This window comes from Siniperca chuatsi, linkage group LG19 (assembly GCF_020085105.1).
Source record: "Siniperca chuatsi isolate FFG_IHB_CAS linkage group LG19, ASM2008510v1, whole genome shotgun sequence".
Taxonomy (NCBI): Eukaryota; Metazoa; Chordata; class Actinopteri; order Centrarchiformes; family Sinipercidae; genus Siniperca; species Siniperca chuatsi.
This window is the reverse complement of record NC_058060.1, coordinates 193,605-220,883: the sequence shown is the minus strand read 5'-3', so window position 1 is coordinate 220,883 and position 27,279 is coordinate 193,605. Positions and strand designations below refer to the sequence as shown.

The 27,279-nt window shown below is 41.9% G+C and overlaps 1 protein-coding gene across 2 annotated transcripts in view; it reads left to right on the top strand.

Annotated features, from left to right (window-relative positions):
• LOC122866718 (calcium/calmodulin-dependent 3',5'-cyclic nucleotide phosphodiesterase 1C-like) overlaps positions 1 to 24,887 on the top strand; it is a 77,451-nt gene extending 52,564 nt beyond the window's left edge. For both annotated transcript variants that reach the window (XM_044176744.1, XM_044176742.1), the window contains 6 exons: positions 1,671 to 1,791; positions 2,618 to 2,699; positions 3,805 to 3,925; positions 7,145 to 7,308; positions 22,766 to 23,056; positions 23,719 to 24,887. In XM_044176744.1, the coding sequence (XP_044032679.1) occupies positions 1,671 to 1,791; positions 2,618 to 2,699; positions 3,805 to 3,925; positions 7,145 to 7,308; positions 22,766 to 23,056; positions 23,719 to 23,879 (940 nt within the window). In that variant the 3' untranslated portion in view covers positions 23,880 to 24,887. The remainder of the gene's footprint in view (positions 1 to 1,670; positions 1,792 to 2,617; positions 2,700 to 3,804; positions 3,926 to 7,144; positions 7,309 to 22,765; positions 23,057 to 23,718) is intronic.
• Positions 24,888 to 27,279: the final 2,392 nt, after the last annotated feature.

Sequence of the window (27,279 nt, the reverse complement as noted above, 5' to 3'; positions counted from 1 at the left end):
CCTGGCGATCTTCTTCAGCTGACTTCGTTTAATTGATCTAAGCATCAACCTGTCTCTTAGACCCCATTCCAACTAGGCTGCTAAAAGACGTTTTACCCTTTGTTAACACCTATTTACTGGATATGATCAATCTGTCTTTATTAACAGGCTATGTACCACAATCCTTTAAGGTAGCTGTAATTAAACCGCTTCTTAAAAAGCCCACTCTTGATCCAGGGGTTTTAGCCAATTATAGACCTATAGCTAACCTTTCCTTTCTCTCTAAGATCCTTGAGAAAGCAGTCACCAATCAGCTGTGTGACTTTCTAAATAACAATAGTTTATTTGAGGATTTTCAGTCAGGATTTAGAGTGCATCATAGCACAGAGACAGCACTGGTGAAAATTACAAATGACCTTTTAATTGCATCAGACAATGGACTTAAAGGAGCCGCACTAAGCTGGTTTAAATCCTATCTATCAGATCGATCTCAGTTTGTACATGTTAATGGTGAGTAATCCGTGCATGCTAAAGTTAGTCACGGAGTTCCACAAGGTTCTGTGCTTGGACTGATTATATTCACCTTATATATCCTTCCTCTAGACAATATTATTAGGAAACACTCCATAAACTTTCATTGTTATGCAGCTGATACCCAATTATATCTATCGATCAAGACAGATGAAACTAACCAGTTAACCAAACTTCAAGCATGCCTTAAGGACACCTTTGGACGCAGACAAAATCTCCACATTTAAGAGTAGGCTTAAGACTTTCCTCTTTGATAAAGCTTATAATTAGGGCTGGCTTGGGTGAGTCCTGAACCATCCCTTAGTTATGTTGCTATAGGCCTAGACTGCCGGGAGACTTCCCATGATGGAACTCTTTCCTCTCTCCTTCTCTCCCTCTCCATCTGTATGTGTTTTTATCCCATTACTGCATGTTACTAACTCTCCCGCAGTTCTGTGCTTTCTCGTTTCTCTCCTCTCTCCTTCTGTCGCTTTCAGCAGGTATTTCTGCCTCTGGAGCTGCAAAGACTGGATCTGAGGTTGTGGGCCACCTGCTGCCCCCGTGTTCCTGCTCGACAACTGCTACTACAGTTGTTGTTATTGGCTCTGTTACTAATACTGACATTTTTCCTATAGCTGTCATTCCTATAATTATTAATTTATTAACATTAACACTACAATTACTATTCTACAATAAAAAAAATATTCTAGGTGGTATTTGCATTGTTGTCCCTCTTCCTTTAAAAATGGTGACTGCAAAAGAAGATGGCAGCATACCATATCACTGGAGAAGAGGCTGAGTCCATCTAACAGGGTGTTGTAGCAGCGTCCATGGCCTAGTCCTGGTCTTTTTCTTTTATGAAAATCAATTGACTGCATTTGACTTCTTTGGACTTGCCTGTAGAGAACATATTCTGTTGTTGGGAATGGTGATGTATGTGTAAAAGCAATACAATTTCTATTGAACTTCCTTGGGTTAGCTGTGTCACTCTGATTGCTTTGATTATTCATGTATATTCTGTTGGTGGGTTCAGATTCAAGAGAAGTGGTTTCATGACAAAAATAGCAAACATTAACATTGTCAGAAGAACCTCCGGCTGGCACCCCAAACAAATATATGAGCAATCCGCTACAGTGTCATTGACAGTAGCCCAGCAGTAACTGACTGGACTGTATTTGCAGGATTGACAAACCAAAGGCCTTATCCCTGCTGCTGCATACTGCTGACATCAGCCACCCTGCCAAACGCTGGGACCTCCATCACCGCTGGACCACATCCCTGCTGGAGGAGTTCTTCAGACAGGTAGTCAGCAAACAAATTGTCACCTACTTCCTGCTTTACTGGCCTGGTGGCATGTTAGTAAAGGTAAATTAGTGGGTTAGCAAGCTAACTCTGTTTGGACGATACTCAGGCTTCCTATTATCAAAACACTTTCTCACTGTTAATCAGAGTGCTGACTTTAACTTATGCTATTGGGTAACTTGCTCTGCACCGAGGATTAGATCAAAACATGTAAGCTGACCAATCAATTCACAGGAAAAACTTATCATTATTTCTACAGGATTCTGGTATCACCAAGAGTACCATTTACAAGTCAAGTGACAAGTAATAATGAGCACAGAATGGCAGTTTGCACATCAGTTTAATCATTTTGTTTTTTATAATGAATATTGCAGAAGTATAAGAAGCATTTCTACCACAACCAGATGTCCACTCTGGGTGTAAAAACAAGGCTTCAGACATCAGTTACAGAATTAAGAGTACACATAATAACATTTACAAATGCATATTAATGGTACTGGATGTCTTTGAGAAATATGTATTTCATATGCAAAACTGGCCTAATTTGCAGTCTCCGCTGTCTGCTAATTGGGGCAGTCTTTGGTAGACCTCATCCAATCATGTTTTGTTCTGTTGTTCAGTGATGTAAAGATAACTAAGCATTACATTTATTTTGTTGTAAGCTTATGGTATCCAAAAAAACACAGGTCACTAAGAAATCAGATGACTTTTTGATATTTAAAAAAGCAACAAAAAAAGTAAAACAAGATAATGAAATTATGTGTAAGTAAACCTGCCCAAGTGAACCTGTACTGACAGTACCTTCTGATGTTGAATTTATTTTCAGGGTGATAAAGAAGCAAAGCTAGGTCTACCTTTCTCCCCTCTCTGTGATCGCAAATCAACTATGGTGGCCCAGTCCCAGATTGGTAAGGTTCACAAATACAACTAATGCTGCTCAGTATGGGATTCACTTCAGTATATTCAACACCACAAATCCAGTTAGCTTATATTTCGTCCTCACTAGTACATTTATGAAAGCAGTTTTACATGTCCAACAGATTCTCCTGGTAATGTATAGCCACTGTACAGTTGAGATTTCCAGATCACAGTTCTGTGTTGCAGAAAAAATTGTTTTTCTGTGTCTCTTGGGAATTGATCCTGCATTTTGTTCCTTTTTGTGGATTCAGTGATGTGACCATAACAATCATGCAACCTAAACCCGATTGAAACGTGGCCTATATAGATTCATTCATTTATTCAGTTATTATGTTTATAGGGTAGACAATCATCCTGCTGAAACTGAGGATTTGTCTTAAGTCACCCGAGGTGAGGTGGAGTGGTACAACCTGCTCAGGACTTCCAGAGAATCAATCCAGGGATTAAACCTGATCACCTTTGAGTCATGATCTGAATCTGCACTATTTATTTAGGATTTGAATGCTCTTGAATGCAGCAGAGTGGAGGAAGGAAAAGCACCTGAGTGAACCTGAGTGAAATACAAACTGAAAAGCTTCGCTGCCTGTGGTGATTGCCTGGAGATCACTGTTGTCAAGTGGTGAAAAAAATCACGTGGCTTTTATACATCTTAACATTAGGAGCAACGCTGAGCATGTCTGGATTTGTAACAAAAGGGAAGCTTTTTATTCAAATATGATCAAATATACTAAAACAGGGGAATTAAGAAATAAAATAATGTATGTGTAATGTTTGAATTTAAAATGGTTCAAGTTCTGTATTGCTCCAACCAATAATTCATGATTAATATAGTAATGTAATAATTATTAAAACATCTAAAAGGCAATGGAATACATGTTTAACATTCTTAGGTTAATGTAGCCTGTTTACTCACACCAAATCACAATTAATTGTTTACATCCCTGAAATGAAAACACAAACGCTGGAATGATGGTACATGTTTGTGGGATCAACGAGAAACACTAGTTACTCAATTATTTGACTGAAACTGTCTCAGATGGTTTTGCTCTCATATAGACATCTAATGATGTCTGGCATGGTTAATGTTTCTTGCAGGATTCATTGACTTCATCGTGGAGCCAACATTTACCGTGTTGACGGAAATGATCGAGAAGATTGTGACACCGCTTATTGAGGAGGCATCTCGCTCTGGATTGGCTGGCTTCAGACGCTCTAGGTGACACACACAAGACCCTCATGTCCTGTGTGACACTCCAGATACTCATGTTGTTAGATAATATTAACATTATCCTGAAAAAAGAGACAAATCCCTCCTGACACATCTGATATCTCAGATGTTTCTATCATGATGTTGCCTAAGACTCAATCACACAGTCACTTTGTCATTTTTCTCAGGTATATTATGGAACTGTACTGTTGGTCAAAACGGCATACCTGCAAGATCTGTCATGTCATATTATCATGCCCTGCCACTCTAAACCTTAACAATAAAGTTATTTTCCTGCATGGAAAGTCAGCCTGGACATAGTTAGTCATCAATAATCAAGAATTAAGTACAATAAAATGCAAGGTACACACCTATCATATCATTTATTTCAGTTATCTTAGCTGATTATAGCTCCTCTCAGGACTGTGTGAGCGTATACAGTTTTTGACATGATCCTCACTCTACTGTTCATTGTTTGTGTGGGACCAATTACACCTTTAACATTCTTAATGGTACATTGAGTTTGGCTTGACTAACACAGTATATTACTTCATACTGTATTAGTTTATAGCATGGAGCATGGAACTGCATCATATAAAAATACTTGTAGATTGCTTTAACATTAATGTAGTCTTAACAGTTTTTTCCTGACTGACCTTTTTCATCCCAGCATTTACAATCCTGACACATGTGCTAGAGTTTAAAATTATAAAGGAATCTGTGGAATTTCTATGACACAAAAAACATGTAAAGTATCCATGTATAATTTCAGTGTGGGGCCATTCAGCTGTGAACAACATGACTGGCTCTTTACAAGGAATCAGCTGTCATTACTTTGATCAAATTTGTGAATTACAGATTAAGATGACATAGACAATTAAGTCTTTATGATTAAACAATTTAAAAATGTAAATGTATGTACTGTACAGTACAAATGATGAGCCAGTAAATTAATACTTCCACCGCTGTTGATGGAACAATATGGTTTATGATCAGAGCCCTTTAAATAATCGCAGCACAACAGGACATATATAAAATCAAGTGAAATAAACTGTCCATTGACATCTGCTACATTGTCGTTTTAATACTATCTCTAGGAGTTATCAAAAGCCAGAAAATGTCAAATATTGCATAGTTTCAAATGATTAATAAAAAGGTATATATAATATATTGCATATAATTGAATAATATAAACATTTATATAACTGTATTACATGAATCAATATATGTTAAATCCCCATCACAATGCTCTACATTTCACTTTTAGGAAATTCAGAAAGAATGAAGGATGAGTGCCTTTATCAGGTTTGATAGCAGGGAGGGGGAGAAAGAGGAGACTCCTCATTTCAGGAATTCATGTGAGTCTCTAACTCCCTTTGAAAAGTAAACACAGCCTTCATTTTGTGATCAGGTGGTGCCTTGAAGACTCTTGAAGAAAAATGTACTCCTCAGATCTGGTTTGTTACAACATGACACCTTTATAGCCTGTTCTTAGAAGTTCCAGAAACAAAATGGAAGTTAGTCCTAATTTTAAAGTATATGACCACCAAAACCACGAGCCCTCATTTATCAACATAGCATCAAAGGAAAAAGAAAATCACTTCTACATAAAACGGTTACAATGTGCATATGTATGAGAAAGGAATCAGCTCAGTGCAAAAGGTGGAGAGCATGGAGAGCCTTTTCTGTCTGTTATGGACCAGCGTAGAGACCTATGCAGTGTAATCCAGGCCCTTCATAATGCATCAAGAAATGCAATATTTATCAATTTGTATAGATTCATGTCTAAAACCAATGCAATCTTAATTTCAACTCTATGTTACTGTCATGCTTAAATGTATTTGTTTCTAAATAAATACCACCTTAAGAAAACCAGTACCTTAAGCCACTATAACGTTATCAAATGAATACATTTTAGGCATATTTAAACAAAAATATTACAGCTGCATTATTGTTTTTTTTTTTTTTTGGCCACTCAGCTGAACAACCTAAAAACAATATTTACTAGGGGTGTCACGATTCTCCAAATCCATGATTCAATTCGATTTTCAATTTAAACATTTTCTTTAAGCACTGGCGGCTCTGCAAGTCTTGATTTGTAAAGATCAACAGATCATTGGTTTTATGCCCTGACAACTGTCACTTACATTTTCAAATTCTTCTTTAGAAAGAGAGGCTACATAATATCAAGTGTGATATAACCACCATATTTTGGGGGGAATGAACCACACTAAGGCCATATTTAAATCATTTATTTAAAATGTAATAACAATAACTTATTTCACCAGTCAGCTGGGAACAAACTGTTACACACAAAATGAAGAGTCACTAGATGGCAGCTAGAATTTCTGATCCTGGTGGCTATCTTTTCAGAGCTGCCTGTGTCAGGGACGTTCTTTTTGTGTGTTGCCTGAGGTGGCGTATTGTACCCGCGTGTAGCATAGCCTACAAACCGTAGTTTTTCTAACAACGTCGTGTTCGTTGTTGACAGACAGAACTCACAAAGGCAAAATGTTGCCACACCGGTGACTTCAGGGAAGCAGCATGATTTTCCAGTTCTGTTGTTTCTCCATCATCTCCGACTCCGGCAGTGGCTTTTGATTGATTTCGAAGCTCATTTCGATAGATTTTCGATTTAGAATCGAAAACGTGACACCCCTAATATTTACATACTATCACCTTTTAAAGGTGTTATGGTGAATGAGTTATCAGTCAACACAGAGCAACAGTATCATTCATAAAAAATATGTGTTAGTGCAGCTTTCAAGAAAAGAAAATAATATTGAAGCATTTTTCCTTTTTGTTTATGTGGTATATTAATCCCTTCTCCATTTGGTGCGTGTAATTTCATTAACAGCATGGTCATATTATTTTATCAGAAAAAAAAAAATAAGTGTAATATGAAATGTGTTGCTGACAAGAGACACCAGCTCTGCAGAGCTTTTTAGCCTCTTTTAGCTTATTACTGACTTTGGTTTTATAGCCCAAACACTATATGGTTGAGTGTGTGAAGATTCATATCAAGAATTATCTACTCTAGTGGATATCCATTCCCTAACCAATAAACAGCATGATAGTGGTAACTGCAGCCAAAGGACCACCACAGCACTCAGTTCCTTATGCTGTCACATCTTTGATCTCCACACAGTTACGTGTGTATGTGTAAAACTGAATGTTTGTGTGTGTATGTTTTTGTGTTGTGCACATGCATGTCTACACTGTCCACAGTGTCAACAGTATTAGTGGCAGCGACGGAAAGCATTCCAGTGTGAAGAGTACAGGCTCAGAGGGCAGCTGCTCTTTGACCACAGTGGACTTCAAGAACTTCAAGGTCACATGGAACCAAGACATTCGTCACAACAGGGAGACATGGAAGGCCCAGGCAGCCAAAGGTAGCCACACTGACCTCTTAATATCTCTCACTCAAATAAGTCAATCTTTACAAGGCTGTTGGTAGTGTTGGTTGTTTTCCCAAGGCTTTGGGCAGGTATAGGCATGTTCATGGGCTGTGTAGCATTAACACCACTTAATAAAAGCAGCACCAAAAATATGTAACAATAATTAATGAGCCTCAAAGGAGCTCATCAAAATTATGCATCGTGGACACATGAATTGATATAAAAGATGACGTAGAGTGATTGCACTCAACTTTGGCTATCAGAAATAATATATTTTTATACTAAATAACAGAATTCAACTTGTATTAAATTAATCTCAGGACACCATCATTAGAAAAGGGAAAACGAGCCAATGAATTAATTCAGTCTCAATTCTGGAGGTTGCTACTAAGTTCTTGACTCGTGTACAGTGACCGTAATATGTCGTACACGCAAACCACGTAATCAACTTCTTTATAAATGAAAGGTTTATCAAACAACTAACTACACACACAACTAACAACTACTGAACATATAAATGAGTGAATAAATGCAATATGAATAGAGCGATGAAAAATTTTGAAATGTATGAGGACCACTATATACCAATAGCAATTTAATATAATTTCTGTAGTAATGGGAGATCCTACTTATGACCTAATGCTTCTAAATCACTCTTAATAATCTATAGCATCAACCCAAATATCGCAGGAAAAGTAAAGTTTCACCTGGTGTTTCAGATGGCCAGGGGACAAGCTGCTCTGGTGGGGAGGAGGGAGACGCGGTGTTGATCCTCATGTGGAGCTCTCTGGAGCTGTTGGACATCCTTGGGGGCACTCAGTCCCACGTGGAAACTTGGTTTGAGTCGGCTGTCTCTGTCTCAGCAGGCAGCAAGACGATAACATCTTCGCACACCCCCATCTGGGTGTGCTGGAGATGCGCTGGCAGCGTTTGCCAGAGTTTGGCAGAGTTTGACACAGTTCTGAATTTTCTAACTTTTGTAATGTAAGAAACGCAGACGTCGAGCAGCCAGACTGAAGCAGGTTTCTTGTAGAAGGTTTCTTTCTCTCAAAGTTGGCTAGATGCCGGCCTTTAGCATGTTCGGTGCGGATCGGGGATTCCTGCCCGCATAAGCAAAGGGTCAAAAGCAGAGTGTTCAACCCAAAAGAGCAGAACCAGCAAAAAGGAGAGAACGAGGTCTTTGGGCTTCTTCTTGTTTTACAGTCTTCTGTTGAAGGGCGGCGGTGTCCGATGTTGAAGACAGTATTACACAGGCTCATAGATGGCAATCATATACCACATCTGTTATTCAGAATCCCAATCAGAAATACTTAATTGATCCCCGAGGGGAAACTCTTTTGTTACAGCAGCACTTACGTCAGTGCACACAGGAATAGACGTACTAGCAAAAAATATAATACACTATAATAAAGGTCAGAAAATAAATTAAGTACCAAGTGGGTATAAGTATAAAATAAGTGTGAAGTACCAAGTAGGTTTACCAGCTGATGATAATAATACGGTATAAGGTAATAGTGCATGAACTGCCAAGTTAAGTGTAGCTTATTAAGGTTATAATGAGACAGAGGATATTGCACAGCAGTAATAGAGGTATGAATAATATCAATATCAATAAATAGGGAATTATAAACTAAAATATTGCACAGGAGTATTGCACAGAATATTGTACAATTATGTCAAGTATCGCAGAGATGTAATGATCAATGTCCAGTTTAATGACTCTAAGTGTAGTCATACAGACTACACTTAGAGGGAGGAGTTAAAGAGTTTGATGGCCACAGGCAGGAATGACTTCCTGTGGTGCTCTGTGGTACTTTTTGGGGGAATGAGTCTTCCGCTGAAGGTACTCCTTTGTTTGACCAGCACGCCATGGAGTGGGCGGGAGACACTGTCCAAGATGGCATGTAGTTTGGCCAGCATCCTCCTCTCTGACACCACTGCCAGAGAGTCCAGCTCCACCCCCACAATGTCACTGGCCTTACGGATCAGTTTGTTGAGTCTGTTAGCGTCCACTACCCTCAACCTGCTGCAACAGCATACAGGATAGCACTGGCCACCACAGACTCATAAAACAACTTCAGCATTGTCCGGCAGATGTTGAAGGACCTTAGCCTCCTCAGAACATAGAGGCTCTGGCCCTTCCTGTAAACAGCTTGAGTGTTCTTAGCCCAGTCCAGTTTATTGTCCATGTGTACTCCCAGGTACTTGTAATCCTCTATCATGTCCACACTGACCCCCTGGATGGAAACCGGGGTCACTGATGCCTTGGCCCTTCGTAGATCCACAACCAGCTCCTTAGAGTTTGTCACATTGAGCTGCAGATGGTTCTGCTCACACCATGAGACAAAGTTCCCCACCACAGCCCTGTACTCAGACTCCTCACCACCGCTGATACATCCCACCACAGCAGAGTCATCAGAAAACTTCTGAAGGTGGCAGGACTCTGTGTGGTAGCTGAAGTCCGTGGTGTAGATGGTGAAGAGGAAGGGAGAGAGGGCAGTCCCCTGAGGGGCCCCAGTGTTGCTGACCACACTGTCCGACACATAGTGCTGCAGGCGCACATGCTGTGGTCTGCCAGTCAGGTAGTCAACAATCCAGGACACGAGGGGGGCATCCACCTGCATCGCTGCCAGCTTCTCACCCAGCAGGGCTGGCCGGATGATGTTGAAAGCACTGGAGAAGTCAAAAAACACGATCCTCACCGTGCTTGCCGGCTTGTCCAGGTGGGTGTGGATGCGGTTCAGCAGGAAGATGATGGCATCCTCAACTCCCAGCCGGGGCTGGTAGGCAAACTGAAGGGGGTATAGGAGGGGTCTGACGATGGGCCGCAGCTGTTCCGGCACCAGTCTCTCCAGGGTCTTCATTATGTGGGAGGTCAGTGCCACCGGTCTGTAGTCCTTGGAGCCACTGGGACGTGGCGTCTTCAGCACAGGAACGAGGCAAGATGTCTTCCATAGAACAGGGACCCTTTGGAGACTCAGGCTCAGGTTGAAGACATGTTGAAGGACTCCATATAGCTGGGGGGCACAGGCTGGATTGCCCTCACCTCCTCCCTATTACCTGGATGCCTTTGATGTCCTTTGTTACACACTGTTTGTTATTTGGATAACAATGGACCATCATAGTTGGGACATTGCAGTCCACACAGAAGTTAATGTAGCCAGTGAGGCACTCAGTGAGCCCATCAATGTCCTCTCCATGAGGCTCACAGAGTACATCCCAGTTTGTCACCTCAAAACATTCCTGCAGTGTCTCATAGGCATCCTCTGACCATCTCCTCACTGTCCTTGTGCTCGCAGGCTGCCTTTTAACCAGAGGCACATAGCAGGGTTTGAGGTGAACCAGGTTGTGGTCTGACGTTCCCAGGGGGGGAAGGGGGGAAGAGCTGTATGCGTCCTTAACGTTAGCATACAGCAGGTTCAAGTGTCCTTTCTTCTCTAGTAGGACAATTCACATACTGGGTGAAATTAGTCAGTGTTGTTGAAACACTGACATGGTTGAAGTCACCCGAGATTAATATGAGTGTACTCGGGTGTTGAGTCTGGAGTTGTGCTATGGCGGTGTGAATGGCGTTGCATGCTGATGCCGGGTTAGCAGATGGGAGGATGTAAACAGCCACAACAATGGCATGTGAAAATTCACATGGCAGATAATATGGCCGGAGTCCCACAGGTAACAGTTCAATGCCCGGGCTACAGATACTCTGCTTGATAGTAACGTGACCAGGGTTACACCATCCTTTGCCTTTGCCACCCGCCGCCTTTCCACTTATCACTCCCTGTCGGCCTGAACAGTCTGAAAGCCGTCGATGGAAACGTTATGATCCGGGATATCCTGGTGTAGCCATGTCTCTGAGAAGCACATCAAACTACACTCACGGAACTCCGTCTGACTCCGGGCTAACGCCGTTAGCTCGTACATTTTATTCGCCAGCGATCTCACGTTGCCCATTACGAGAGAAGGCAGACACGGCTTAAATCTCTTTTTCTTAAGTCTCTTTTGTCTGGACCCCTCTCCCCTCACTGCTTCGTTCCACTTCTGCATCCTTGGTGTGTCCTCCTCCAGATCTCAGTTGGGACATTGGTTGTCCTGGGTGCCATGCCGCTCGGCTTCAGTGCGATCAGCTGTTCCCTGGTGTAAACAATGCGGCCAAACAGCTGATCTGCAGCAGTGCCCTGACTGAGTAGCAGGAGAAGAAGTTCCACGGTAAAAAAAAGTACTAAAACACTTTCTACTCTCATCTTCGTAAAGAGTGTAGTTTAAATTATACTTACACACAAGTTACTCAAGTTTGGAAGAAAAAGGAAAGCTAAAAGTTGGAAAAAGTAAGACGACTAGACGGAGCTACGGCAACAGGCGGCATGCACGTTGGCACATGGCGCATGCGCACTACAATTGAACACAGGCCTGCGTCTGCATTCATTAAAAGGTCATTAGTGACTTTGAGAAGGGCTGTCTCAGTGCTGTGGGGCTGACGAAAGCCAGATTGGAACTTTTCAAAGGTATTATTGTTTTCCACAGCAGCAAGATGCTGCTTAGATACAAGTTTTTCGAGTATCTTCGAAATAAAAGGCAATTTGGAGATTGGACGATAGTTGTCCAGGAGGGTGGGATCTAGCCCAGGTTTTTTAGGACTGGCTGGACACAAGCAGTTTTAAAGTAATCTGGGACGCAGCCAGTAGACAGCAAGCTGTTAAAATAATTAGCAAAAGGGGTGCAATACATTCCATAACTTCCAATAAAAACCTAGTTGGGATTTTGTCCAGAGGGCTGGCGGATACTTCATAAGAGACATGATGTCTGTGAGTTCAGGCAGAGTAACAGCAGAAAAATTGCTCAAAGAATCCCTGAGCGGTTGATCCACATCTAAAAAGGCAGGGTTGGGGGAGATATCAGATCTTATTAACTCCACCTTTCCAGCAAAGTGCAAAAGAAACTTTTCACAATCAGCATCACAATCAGTAGGGGCACAAGGAGAGGCTGGGTTAACTAACTGATCCACAGTCTTAAATAGGAATCTGGGGTTGTGCTGATGGGCAGAAATAAGTGCAGAGAAATGACATGTTCTTGCATCTTTCACCATCCTATTATAAAGGAGTATAACTCTTTCATGGCCACAAAGTGGACCTGGAGACCTGATTTCTTCTATCTGCGTTCTGCTCTTCTGCATTTTCTTTTACAGCTTCAAATACTGTCATTTAACCATGGCTGTTTTCTAGTCTTTGAGTTTGGTCTATTTTTCAGAGGAGCTATGAGATCTAAGGTTGAAGAACACAGGTAGTTAAAAGAATCAACCAAATCATTGGTGTTGGAGGAATCAGGAAACACATTGCCTGGAGAATTGAACAGTGTACAGAATTTTGAGGCACTATGCTCATTAAGGATGCGTGTGTACTCAGAGCAGGATAATTCAGTACTAGCAGCCTGTAATTTACAGTTCAAAACAATGCATAGGTGATCAGATACAAACATGTCCCTGATTTCCACAGATGGAGTTTTCAGGCCCAGACTAAAGACTAGGTCTAAGGTGTGGCCATGGGAATGAGTTTGGCCAGACACATGTTGAAAGTTTAAAGAGTTAGTGATATTTAAAAAATCAGCAGCAAGGGCATTAGAAGAGTCATCAACATGAATATTAAAATCACCACAAAGAACAGTTCTATCATAATTTAAAACAAGACTGGATAAAAACCCCGGGAGTTCCAAGAAGAAGGAGCCAGCTGGTTTAGGGGGGCAATAAATAATAGCAAATATGACCGGGAGTGAGCCACCAAGTTTAAACATGAGCACTTCAAAAGGAGGAAAAATCATTGCAAGCTTTGAGGTAACACTTTAAATGCTCCCTATAGACAGTAACAGGGCCACCACCATGACCACAGTCCCTATGGCTAAAACAGTCATAATCTGGAGGGCACAATTCAGCAAGCTGACTGTGATCACCAGGACGTAACCAGGATTCAGTTAAGAACATGCAATCTACATCAGTAGAAGAGATAAAATAATTTAAAATAAATGTTTTGTTAGAGAGGGATCTTACATTGAGATGAGCCATCTTAAAAAGTCTGTGCTGGGTTAGAACTTAAGTTGAGACTGGAGGTAGGGTTCTGGCCTGGATCTTTATTAAATTATTATTATTGCTGTGTCGGCTGTCTGTTTAGTATAAAGGACCATTGCAAAATTACCATAGGGATTTTAAAAGTAGCGCTAGAGGGATCCGGCTCCAAATAGCAGCACTATGATCAGACCACAAGGGGGAGTTAGTGGCAGCAGATGGTGCGTGGCTGTTTATGGTGGGCAGAGAAGAGGAAGAAGAAGAGCAAGGGGAAACAGGTGATGTAAATAGTCAACTATGTGAGGAGGACAGCACAGCGCGCTGCAGGTTAGCCACCAGCATGCGACTACCTGACTTGTTTGGGTGAAGACCATCTTGTGCAAACATGGAAGAACGATCCCAGAATGAGTTGAAATTGTGAATAAAACCAATGTCATGGGTATTGCAGGTAGACTGGAGCCAGGTATGAAGGCTGAGGACCCTGCTAAAATGGCCAATTCCACGACCCAGTGTAGGAATTGGACCCGAAATGAAAGCATGCTTTCCGGTGCTGTTGAGCAGGTCAAAGAGGTGGATGAAGTCTGCTTTCGTCAGCTCCGATTTCTGATGGGCGGTGTCATAGGTGCCAACCAATGATTTTCGTGATAGTCGTCAGGACTGCAGCCAGAAATCCAGAGAGCTTTTCGAGGATGTCGGGGGTCGTAGCTCCAGGAAAGCAATGTGTGACCGCATTAACGAAGTGGATATTCCTTACTATGGAATCTCCAACTATCAGCGTAGTTGGGGAGATGAGAGGAGCCAGAGTCGGTGATTGTGGAGACCGCCGAGTTCCATCAGCTGTCCCTGGGATAGTTGTGGCCGCGGACTGCTGTGGTGAGGGGGCCTTCTTAGCAGAGGTGTTCTCTGCCATTTCTGGACGAATGAGACCTCCTGAGCTTCTCCTGATCACGACCTCTTTCAGTAACTTGCAGCGAGAGGAGGAGGAAGACTTGACCACTGGAAAAAGGGAGCGTCCCTCCAGTGGAGGAAAGTCCTGCGTATCCAGGATGTCAAACCTGCTGCCAGTGGGAAGTCCTGATATGAAGGTGGAGGACGCGGGCGCTTTGCACCATGTCTGTCCTTACAGGTTACAGTCCACTGCTCCAGTTGACGTGGAGTTGAACTCACCAGAGCCTTCTCACCACCCCAGCTGACGAGTGACCATGCATCCACTGGGGCTCGGCAAGGAGTAGAAATGGCAATTGCTTTGGGCTTTGCACCCATGAGGAGCCATGGATCTTTAAGCTTAGCTGAAACGGCTTCATGCTCCGGGGTGCCAGTGATGATGGAGCCGAGCCACGGAAGAGTGGGATCATTGCCCAGTTCTGGAGTGGAGCACTTAGAGGAGTGAGAGGGGATGGTTGTATTCCGGTTGCCGCAGCCAGAGGAGCTGAGGACTGCAAGGTGTCTTGCCTGGGCTGAGGCGACAGTGGAGAACTCCAGGATGAGCTTGTCTTTTTCTCTGAGCTTGGCTTCCAGACAGGCGATACTTTTCTTCAGCTTTGTGACGGTAAGGTGACAAGATCCACACTCAGCCATCAGGCTTGCAGTTAGTCTGTGAGAGTGCTTCAAAGCTTAAAATCCACAATAAAGTATATAAAAGTGCTAAAAGCTTAAAATCCTTAGTAAGAGCGACTGGTTAGCCTAGCCGCCCGGCTAATAACAAACCTGGCTAAGCTAGCAGCAGTGGAGGCAGTCAAGTAAACCACGTTGAGTTGTAGCCAGCTTAAAATCACTTAAGATCCATACATCCGATGACTGAAAACTTTTACCAAGTTAAAACATATAGGTAAAACAATGGCCAGGAAACCAGTGTAACATAGAAAACTTGGCTTAAAAACTTGATAAAATGTCAATTTATGATGGTTCAAGACGAGGCTTCTAGCGAAGCTTCTGCAGAGTACACAGGTCGAGGGTATGTTGTAGTTTAAGGTTTTGTCACTTCCTGTTTTATTTTGTAGTGTGTTCCTCTCCTTGTGTGTCTTGTGGTTTTACTTCCTGTCTTTGTTTTCTTTCCCTCCAGTTTTAATTGTTGGCCCTTCCTTGATTGTTTGCACCTGTGTCTCGTTATCGCACCTCCCTTAGGGTATTTAATCCAGGTCTTTTCTTTTGTTTAGTGTTGGATCATTGTTGTACACATGGTGTTGTTCCTTGCTGAGCCCTTGTCTGTGAGTTTATCTTGGATTCTTTGTTCTCCTGTGGACCATTTTTGGATTTTTGGATTTTGGATTTTGGATTTTGTCTGCTCGTTACCTGTCTGCTCACCTCTGCCTGTTGTTGCCTGCATTCCACCCAATAATAAACACGGTAGTCATCCGGCTATTTCACCCTGAGAGCGCTTCTTTGTCATCTGCTTTTGGGTCCACATACTTCTCTATTTAGCACCTCGCCTTACGACAGAATGATCCGAACCAAACATGGACCCAGCAGGTAAAGACCCGGAGGTAGCACCCTACCACTTAGCACTGGCTAACAGAGAGGTTCTGCTAGGCCAGCACGAACAATTACTCCAGACTCTGACAGACAGCAGAAAGGCCATGGTTTCCCAAATCGCACAGCTAACCCAGCAGGTCTCCCGACTCACCACCCAGCTCTCAACAGCCGGCACCACCTCGCCTACAGATTCCGGTCACTCTCCACCACTCCCTGCTGGATGGCGGCAGCCATCGCTCCCGGTCTCGGCTGGATGGCTCCAGCCATTCCTCCCTGTCTCTGCTGGATGGCAGCAGCCATCACTCCCTGTCGCCGCCGCTGGATCGCAGCCGCACCCTGTCCTCGCCTCCGCCGCTGGATCGCAGCCGCACCCTGTCGCCGCTGGCTCGCAGCCGCACCCTGTCGACGCTGCCGCTGGATATCAGCCGCACCCTGGACTCTCCGCCGGACCTCAGCAGCCCCCTGGACCCCCTGCTGGATCGCAGTCGACTTCTTTCCCGGCTGGATCGCAGCAGTTCCCTGAACTATCTGCTGGATCGCAGCCGACTCGTTTCCCGGCTGGATCGCAGCAGTTCCCTGAACTCTCTGCTGGATCGCAGCCGACTCGTTTCCCGGCTGGATCGCAGCAGCTCCTTACTCCCAGGCCTGAGGTTCCGAAGACAGCGCCATGTCCGGAGGTCCAGTCGCCAGTGCCATGCCCTGCTGCCACGCTGGTTCCAGTCCCTGCTGGGTCGCAGCAGCCCCTTGCTCCAGTCCCTGCTGGGTCGCAGCAGCCCCTTGCTCCAGTCCCTGCTGGGTCGCAGCAGCCCCTTGCTCCAGAGCCGGCTCCATGTCCAGCCGCCTTGCTACCGGCTCCAGGCCCAACCGCCTCGCCGCCCTGCCTTGGTGTCCCGCCGTTGCCGACTCCCAGCTCTGCCGCCTCGCCGCCCTGTCTTGATGTCCCGCCGTCGCCGGCTCCACGCCCTGGTATCCAGTCGCCGGCTCCCCGTCCTGACGTCTCGTTGCCGGTTCCCGGCCCCGCTGTGCCGCCGTTGGTCCCTGGGTGGAAGGGCAGGCCTCCCGGAAGGTTCAGCGTCCGCCGCCGGCCTCCAGAGACTCTCGGGCTTTGCTGCCGACCTCCCGGAAGGTTCAGCGTCCGCCGGCGGTCTCCAGAGATTCTCGGTCTTCGCCGCCGGCCTCCAGAAGGGTTCAGCGTCCGCCGCCGGCCTCCAGAAGGGTTCCGTCTTCGCCGCCGGCCTCCAGTGACTCTCCGTGTTCGCCGCCGGCCTCCAGTGACTCTCCGTGTTCGCCGCCGGCCTCCAGAAGGGCTCTGCCTTCGCCGCCGGCCTCCAGTAGGGCTCTGCCTTCACTATCGGCCTCCTGTGACTCTCAGTGTTCTCCGCCGGTCTTCTGTCTGGTCTTCGGATGGTGTCAGTCTCCATCACGGACCTCCGGAGATCAGCTCTGAGGTCCCCAGCTCCGCACCTGTCCAGCCCCCGGGCCGTCCGCCCGAGGTCCCCAGCTCTGCACCTATCCAGCCCCCGGGCCGTCCGCCCGAGGTCCCCAGCTCTGCACCTGTCCAGCCCCGGGCCATCCGCCCCAAGTCTCCCACCTGGCCCTGTGAGTTTATCTTGGATTCTTTGTTCTCCTGTGGACCATTTTTGGATTTTTGGATTTTGGATTTTGGATTTTGTCTGCTCATTACCTGTCTGCTCACCTCTGCCTGTTCTTGCCTGCATTCCACCCAACAATAAACACGGTAGTCATCCGGCTACTTCACCCTGAGACCGCTTCTTTGTCATCTGCTTTTGGGTCCACATACTTCTCTATTTAGCACCTCGCCTTACGACAGGATGAGGCTGTAACCCACCTCAGAATGTTACATGACAAAGGCTTGATGTTCTTCTTTCCAGGATAGTTTACCTTTATCAGCTCTATTTTGGAATGTTTAATCAACAGGGCATTTTGTTCAGGCACTTAACATTTGTATTTATTTCTCAATTTCTGAACAAAAAGCTTCATCATGCTTTTGACTTTTACCTGTGTCCATTCCAGGTAGAGTACTAGACTATTTTTTTTTAAATATTACCAATGTAAAATTGCACTCGGAAGAAGAAGGAGTAGGCCAGTTAACTGGGGTTGAAGCCAACAGAGACCGTTTAGAGCTTTTGATCTAGACCTGGTCAAATATGGCCTAGATGTGAAAAAAACAGTGAAATCTCCCTTTTTGTTTGGCATTTTCACAAATAGAATGAAGAAAACTAATAATATTAATAATAATATATTAACTAGATTTATAGTCTGATTTGTGTTATGCCATGCTCATTTTTTGCCCTTGTAGCACCCCCTAGCGGTTGATTTGAAGGAAACTTTCAGGGCATGTTTCAAGTCCTTATGTGGACATATCCTGTAAGGTTTGTGATGATTGGTCAAACAATTTCTGATTTATAGTGTGATTTGTGTTATGCCACGCATATTTTTTGGCCTTGTAGCGCCCCCTAGTGGTTGATTTGAAGGAAACTTTCAGGGCATGTTTCAAGTCTTTATGTGGATATATCCTGTAAGAATTGTGATGACAACAAGCTTTATACAACTTTCAGTAAGCTTCATCCAATGATGATCCACCGAATATTTGGTAGCAATCGGACCTACAGTTTAGGAGGAGATGTCAAAAATGTGTTTTTCAAAAAATTCAAAATGGCGGAAAATCTAGTTAGGCGGACTTTAGTGGTCCAAAAGGGTTTGTTATAGAACACTCTGAGCTGGACTTGTGAGAGAAATTTTAAATCATTCGGACTTACAGTGTGAGGGGCGTGACCTGTTCAAAATTCCATTTCTGGGCCTTAATTACAAAGCCACCATGTAGTGGGACTAGAATACCTGATTGAATTAGTGGATTTTTTGCTTTCTGTCTCTCCTTAAGTAGTTCCCTTACTCTCTGCTGTATGTTTTAAGGAGCATTTTGACTTTTACATTCTTTCTGCTTTTGAGTCTTAGAACTGTTGGACTCCAATATAGAAACCTTCTTTTACTTCAGATCAGAGGTGAAGGATGAAAACATGAAACAGATGCAATTGAGGCACTCTCCTATGTTCCTGAAAATGGTTAGTTTAAAAGCAGCATCAATGACAAAAGACAACACATTGACAATCACAACATAACACAGCCCATATATTCAATGTAACTTGAGGCTTTGTGAGTTGTACATTTTGAATTTGGGATGTGGTTCTTGTTTTATGGGTTCCTCACCCTGTTCATCTTAGCACACCTTCATTTTCCCCCAGTCTCTCTGTTAGAATGGGTTCTGTGCTTCTGTGCACTAGAATTGTGTAAGAATATTCCCCATGAGCTCAAATTGGTGCCTAAATAGTCAGTGAAATAATTACAAGCTATCCACAAAACTGGTGTGTTCAATTTCAGTACTACAGTTTTTCTATTTTCAGCTCATAGAATTTTCCAGCATCCACTGAGAGGTTTGTATGACACATTCGTTCCGAGCAACGCTCTCAGAGATCAGCCAGGACTTTTTCTGAATCAGAATCAGAAATACTTTATTGATCTCTGAAGGGAAACTCTTATAGCTGCTCACTATCGCGTCAATGCACACAGGAATAGAAGTACTTATTGTCCCCAGACACTGATCCCTAACCTTATTTTGGCCTTAAGAGACCTTATTGTGATCTTAAATGTTTTAAAGTCCAATGCAGAGTTTCTTTACAATCCTGTCAAGAGGCTAGAAAAGGAAATAAAAATTTCTCTTACTTACCCAGTATCCATCTTTGTTGGAATCCTGCTCGTGATGTCAATTTGCTGAAGAAAAACTTGTACTGAAGAGATGTCCTCAACTGAATAAAATACTCTATGAGCACCAGTTGGTGTTACATGAATATATGGATTTATTACAAACAAATCTGTCAACAGAGAAGCAATGTGGCAGCATGTACACATGCACAGTCTAAACAGAACTTAACTTTGCAGTTAAAAGGTACACTTTTTGTACCAGAACATTGGGTTGTGGTCATCATCTATAGATAAATATAGATATAATTAATTGCACAGGATAATAAATAAATATGGTTAAAATTTATTTTCACCCATTTAACAATTAGATATTTCAAATCTGATTAACCATCAGTTAACCATCCCCTTAAACTCTCCAGTGTACTCTCAATTCAGTATTTACAACTTCCAATCCTTTGAAAAACACTAATATTTCCTAAAAGCTACAATTCCCTAGATGTCCGCCATTCATCTTGAAAGGGGTTTTAGACAGGGTTGTGCATGGTCACAGCTACTCTTCGCATTATATTTGGAACTGCAAGCTCATTAGACAAAATGAAGATATCAAGGGAATTAGTATTAAAGGGACGGAGCATAAATTGGCCTGTTACATGGACGATATTTTGATCTATCTACTGCAACCAATATACTCTTTAACTAAATTGATGCAATCATTTAAACAATATGGTCAATTAGCAGCATACAAGATCAACATAGGTAAAACCCAATTACTTTCAATGGGACAAAATGTTATCAAGGTATATATGGCAAGGTAAAAGGCCTAGGGTTCGTCTTTGCAATTAGCCAAAGAAAAAGGAGGATGGAGCCTACCTTTTCTTAGAGATTATTACCATGCAGCATAGATGTGCTATGATATGCTGGTGCACCAATGGAAAAACAATAAAGAGAAAAGACCTTCCTTTCCCATACAGGCAATCTTAGCTGATAACAACACCTACAAAGTTACATAAATACTATTGATAACCCATGGGTGAAATGGACTCTTAAAATATGGAAAACTATTATAAAAGAATATAAACTAGAGGGAGATATTGTAACTCTTAAATGGTATGTATATGGCTCAGATTTTCCACTGAATAAATTGAATACTAGATTTAAGGACTGGACAGCTAAAGGAATAACAGCTCTATCTGCAATATAAATAAAGACAGAATACTGCTCAGTTTTGAAATGCTTAAAGAGAGACACTTATTAGAGAAACAAGACTTTTATTGGTACCTGCAGATGCGGCATTATGTTAATATGAAGGTGAAAAATTTAACTGTGGAAAGTACATTTCTGATAGAACTGTTTAGAAAGCATATATTTCAGATACTGGTGGTAGAATTATTTCATGCATTTATAATCTTAAAACATATTAAAACAAAATGGGAGAAGGAAGGAGGGATAATCATATCTGAGGAAGAATGAACAACAAAATGGAGGTATCAATGGAAGTGTACCAGCTCACAGAAAAGGTGGGGAGTTTGGCTGGAAAACCCTGATAAGGTATTTTATTATCCTCTCAGAAATGTCACTATAATAGTAACCCCCCTGTTTGCTGGAGAAACTGTGGAAACTAAAACGCAAACCATTACCTTATTTTCTGGGATTGCCTCATTATCAAAGACTATTGGAGAAGTATACACAATGTAAGACTATATATTTTGGGTATATACCACAGGAATGGTTAAAAAGAGATAAACATCTAATGAATATACTGTTGGTGGCTGGCAAAAAGACTCTTTCCAGGAAATGGTTATCATAGGAGAGCCCAACCTTAAATGCATTGATGGAAAATACAATGGACATTTATAAAATGGAGAAACTAACAGCATCTATCAATCATAAACTAGAACAATTTGCTTCACACTGGGAAAAATGGATCAACTATGTAATGTCCCATTGGCCGGATTTTACTTTCACACATCAATGATTATGTTGTAAAGAAAAGATCACTCCCAAACTGTACATAGTTTTTATTGGTTTGTTTTCTCCTAAAAGTCCTAAAAAGTACTATGTTGTGATTTGTGATAAACAAATATATGGTTGATATATATAGTAATATATCTTATGGAAATGTTTGTCTGATGCTGAATGTCAATAAAAAAATAAATTACAAAATAAAAGATTTCAGGATTTGGATTCAACTTAAATCTCACACTCAGGTGTGATTTAACGGACCTGAGAGGATTTGGCACTGTCCCTTTTCCATATAGGCCCTTCTTTTGTTTCCGATGCGGTGAGGTCCCAATGCCAGTATATTTTTACATTAGCTATGGCATAGCTATGAAGGCTACGTGCATTGGTATGTCATCAGTATGCATTAACATAGAGGTACAAATTCAGCCACCATGTGTCAGCATCAGGACGATGCATCAGGATCTGTCAATGTCCTATTTCTTCGAAAAGAAGTAACTTTCAGAATCAGAATCAGAAATACTTTATTGATCCCCGAAGGGAAACTCTTTGTTACAGCAGCTCGCCTTTACGTCAGTGCACACAGGAGAAAGTACTAGCAAAAAATATAATACAATACACTATAAAAACATGTCAGAAAATAAATTAAGTACCAGGTGGGTATAAGTATAAAATAAAATAAGTGTGAAGTACCAAGTGGGTTTACCAGTTGATGATGATAATACAGTATAGTAATACAATGTAATAATATAAGTAATAAGTAGTGGTGCATGTACTGTCGAGTTAAGTGTAGTTTATTGAGATTATTAAGATATTGCTTAGCAGTAATGGAGGTATGAATAATATCAATATCAATAAATAGGAAACTAAAATAGGAAGACTAAATATTGCACAGGAAGAATATTGCACAATTATTTCAAGTATGGCAGAGATGTAATGATCAATGTCAAGTTTAGTGACCTAGGGTCATACAGACTAACACTTAGAGGGAGGAGTTAAAGAGTTTGATGGCCACAGGCGGGAATGACTTCCTGTGGCGCTCTGGCCCTTCCTGTAAACAGCTTGAGTGTTCTTGGCCCAGTCCAGTTTATTCGCTTTATTGGCTCAGCACATACTACTTCTGATTTTTTGGCTCATTTAGTGTGTTCTACATCAAGTGATAAACATCAAATGAAGCAACATTATAGAGAATATTTTCATGTATTAATGTGTGTGTGTGTGTGTGTGTGTGTGTGTGTGTGCTGGTAGACCTGGAGGAAAATGCCAAGAAGGAGGCAGAGAAGGGTAGCCAGGAAGAGAATGAGACAGAAGAGGAGAAAGCGTCAAAGAGAACTGTTGACAGACCTAACACAGGAAAGAAGGAGATCAAAACAGACGTGGAAAACAGGAGGCAGCAGGAGGAGCGACAGCCTAAAGAGGATGAAGGAGAAAATAATCCAGGAGAGGCAGCAGGCTCCCGGCTGGGATCAGGCTCAAATTACCCAGACAAGAAGAAGCCTGGCGGCCACATAGAGAAGCAGCAGCGGCAGTGTCACAATGGTACGCACCCCGACGACTTTTTCATTTGGAAACTAAATTTACTCAAGTACTGTTTAAGGTACATGTACTTTACTTGAGTATTTTCATTGTATGTGACTATACTTCTACTCCTCTACATCTCAGAGGCAAATTTTGTACTTTTTCATTCACTAAATGTATTTGACAGATATAGTTATTAGTTAGTGTGCAAATTAAGAAGTACATTTTGATGATAATACAGATAATATTCTAGTTTTACTGAAGTCAAATTTTGACACCTTGTAAAGGTGCTTTTTCAATAAATGATATACACCTCCATCAGTGAGAAATAAAGGAAGCCCATAACTTTACAGGACTGATAAACAGGTGGAGCGGGTTAAAAAAAACAAAAAATCTGAGACCTGATGTGCTTTGAACAGTCACAATGTAATCTGTCTCTGATGGGTTAGGGGTTAGGGTTAGGGGTTGCATTAATGACAACTTTTTAAAAAATCAGATGGCCATGTGATCCACCCAAGATGGATGAAGTGACTTTTTTAGATTTTGTAGATTTTTAGAAAGCTACACAAGTTGCAAGAAGTTGTCACAGTTAAAGTAAGACTTTATAAGACACATACACACAGCTCAAAGCTCAAAGACTAGAATGTCATTACATGCTAACTTTGATTTTGCTGTCTCTGCAGACCCACAGCCTGACTGCCATCTGATCCATTACTGCAAGAGACCCAGCTACTGTGCCAGCTCCTATCGGCTGGTCAGATCGAAGGTCACTGAGATGCGGCCTATTGATGCCAGGGGAAAAGCCAGGAGACTGCAGCGCATCTCCCTGCGTCGCCGAAAGTGACATTATAGTATAGAGTGTGACATCACTGTGATGTCATATCAGAAGATAATATCACAGGATAATCAGTCTTTGTTTATATTTGCATATTGTAGCTTTGTATTCCAGTTGACCTTCTGCTTAATATTAATCTCGTTTAGGTTACTGTAGCTGCATCATCACCGGCACCTCTATTGGTGATATCTCTCCGTTTTACCACTGCCAATGCTTCCTGACCCATCACTTCCTTTAAATCTCCTCTTTTTTTTTGCAAAATACATTTCTGTCAATAGTTTCTTAATTATATTTTTGTTTCATTATTTAAAGGTCAATTGATACATTTTGTTAGTAGTTTTACAGTTATACTGTATATTTTATTGTGTCTACAGGGTTCCCCATTCCTTTCACTACTTGTCCTCTTTCTATCGTCCAGCTGGGAACATTTGTGTTCTTTAATGTAATTGTACTAATATTTTCATAGCTCAGGCTGACAGCAGTGCTGAATTGTCCCTGCCAATATTTTTACTGATCTCACAGTGTTACTGGTAAGACCTATGCAGAGTTGCCAGGTTTGTGTGCTTTCTGTAAAAAGTGGCCTATATTAATGAAGAGTGAAAGCGTGAAGTATGGGGGATACCTGACCTGATGGTCTGGTAAGCCGCTGTACTGCACATTGTCGGCCAGCTGTGGCTCTGTCAGAAGTAGAGTCTGAACAGAGATGATCACAAACACTTATCATCTTTGACATGAACGTGTAGGATGAACATTTGTCAAACGCATACCCACCCCTAACCCTTTTTCACCAGTGGATCAGCAGCTGAGTTGTTATTGTATAGGCCATTATTTTATGGACATTATAGTGTAAATAACCCACAGCTGAATGTCAGACATCATTTTATCAGGAGAATCCTGATAGCCACAGCCTGAGCAGCACAGACACACAGACAGGTGAGCTGCAGGTGAGCTCTGGTGTTGTAGTGAAATGTCTAGCTGTAAATTAATGAGTTGATTAAAAAAGAAATACAAGGTAAAGTTTTTGAGTGGGTTTAAATATGTTAACGTTTGAGCTGTGTCTCATGAAGCTACATTTTATTTGCTTCAGGAGACGATTGAGTTGTGTCGCCAAATCACAGATTGACAGAGTTACAGGTTTGAAGATGGTTTACAGATCAGTTTGTTCAAACAGAGTAACAGATTACCTACAGGTTAATATGCATTTATTTGCATAACATTAATTGTGGAAATCTATCATATCTATTTTTTTAATGATTAATTTTAGTCTTAATCTTAATTTTAGATTTATATAGTTAAAATAAATTGTAAAATATCTGTTTAAAACCAGAGAAAAATGCATTCCTGTTTTAGGCGAGTTATATAAGCAAATACATATTAAATGAAGTAAAAGTTTTGTAGAGTCAAGCTATTCATGTATGTACAGTTGTATGCAAAAGTTTAGGAATCCCTGACAATTTCCATGATTTTCATTTATAAATATTTGGGTGTTTGGATCAGCAATTTCATTTTGATCTATCAAATAACTGAAGGACACAGTAATATTTCAGTAGTGAAATGAGATTTATTGGATTAACAGAAAATGTGCAATATGCATCAAAACGAAATTAGACAGGTGCATAAATTTGGGCACCCCAACAGAAAAATCACATCAATATTTAGTAGAGCCTCCTTTAGCAGAAATAACAGCCTCTAGACGCTTCCTATAGCCTGTAATGAGTGTCTGGATTCTGGATGAATGTATTTTGGACCATTCCTCCTTACAAAACATCTCCAGTTCAGTTAGGTTTGATGGTTGCCGAGCATGGACAGCCCGCTTCAAATCACCCCACAGATGTTCAATGATATTCAGGTCTGGGGACTGGGATGGCCATTCCAGAACATTGTACTTGTTCCTCTGCATAAAGGCCAGAGTAGATTTTGAGCAGTGTTTTGGGTCGTTGTCTTGTTGAAATATCCAGCCCCGCGTAACTTCAACTTTGTGACTGATTCCTCAACATTATTCTCAAGAATCTGCTGATATTGAGTGGAATCCATGCGACCCTCAACTTTAACCAGATTCCCAATACCGGCACTGGCCACACAACCCCACAGCATGATGGAACCTCCACCAAATTTTACTGTGGGTAGCAAGTGTTTTTCTTGGAACGTTGTGTTCTTTTGCCGCCATGCATAACGCCCCTTGTTATGACCAAATAACTCAATCTTTGTTTCATCAGTCCACAGCACCTTATTCCAAAATGAAGCTGGCTTGTCCAAATGTGTTTGCATACTTCAAGCGACTCCGTTTGTGGCGTGTGTGCAGAAAAGGCTTCTTTCGCATCACTCTCCCATATAGCTTCTCCTTGTGCAAAGTGCGCTGAATTGTTGAACAATGCACAGTGACACCATCTGCAGCAGGTTGATGTTGTAGGTCTTTGGAGGTGGTCTGTGGGCTGTTTTTGACCGTTCTCACCATCCTTCGCCTTTGCCTCTCCAATATTTTATGTGGCCTGCCACTTCTGGCCTTAACAAGAACTGTGCCTGTGGTCCTCCATTTCCTCACTATGTTCCTCACAGTGGACACTGACAGCTTATATTTCTGCGATAACTTTTTGTAGCCTCCCCCTAAACCATAATGTAGAACAATCTTTTTTTTCAGGTCATTTGAGAGTTGTTTTGAGGCCCCCATGTTGCCACTCTTCAGAGGAGAGTCAAAGAGAACAACAACTTTCAATTGGCCACCTTAAATACCTTTTCTCATGATTGGATGCACCTGTCTATGAAGTTCAAGGCTTAATGAGCTCACCAAACCAATTGTGTGTTCCAATTAATCAGTGCTAAGTAGTTACAGGTATTCAAATCAACAAAATGACAAGGGTGCCCAAATTTATGCACCTGTCTAATTTCGTTTTGATGCATATTGCACATTTTCTGTTAATCCAATAAACCTTATTTCACTACTGAAATATTACTGTGTCCTTCAGTTATTTGATAGATCAAAATGAAATTGCTGATCCAAACACCCAAATATTTATAAATGAAAATCATGGAAATTGTCAGGGGTTCCTAAACTTTTGCATACAACTGTATATGTGTGCACATATGAGTGCATATAAAACAGAAAAAGAGTTAAACATACACAACTGTGTATTTGCCATCTGACAAAAAAAATGTCCCTACCAAAGTTAAACCAATTTTACGCCCTTGGTCTGTAGTACTGAGAATCAGAAACTGTCAAGTACTGAACGCTGGCATTGAATGTCTGGTCTTATAGTCTTAATAATTTTCTGATCAAACAGTACCTTTAACATTCAACGCAGAATTTTACTTAGCAAAGTTCTTGTACGGCTGTATTTGTTTAAACAACATTTAACATTTCAGAGGTTTGGCTTCTTTTGTTAAATGTAAGAAAAAATTAGTACAAAGTATG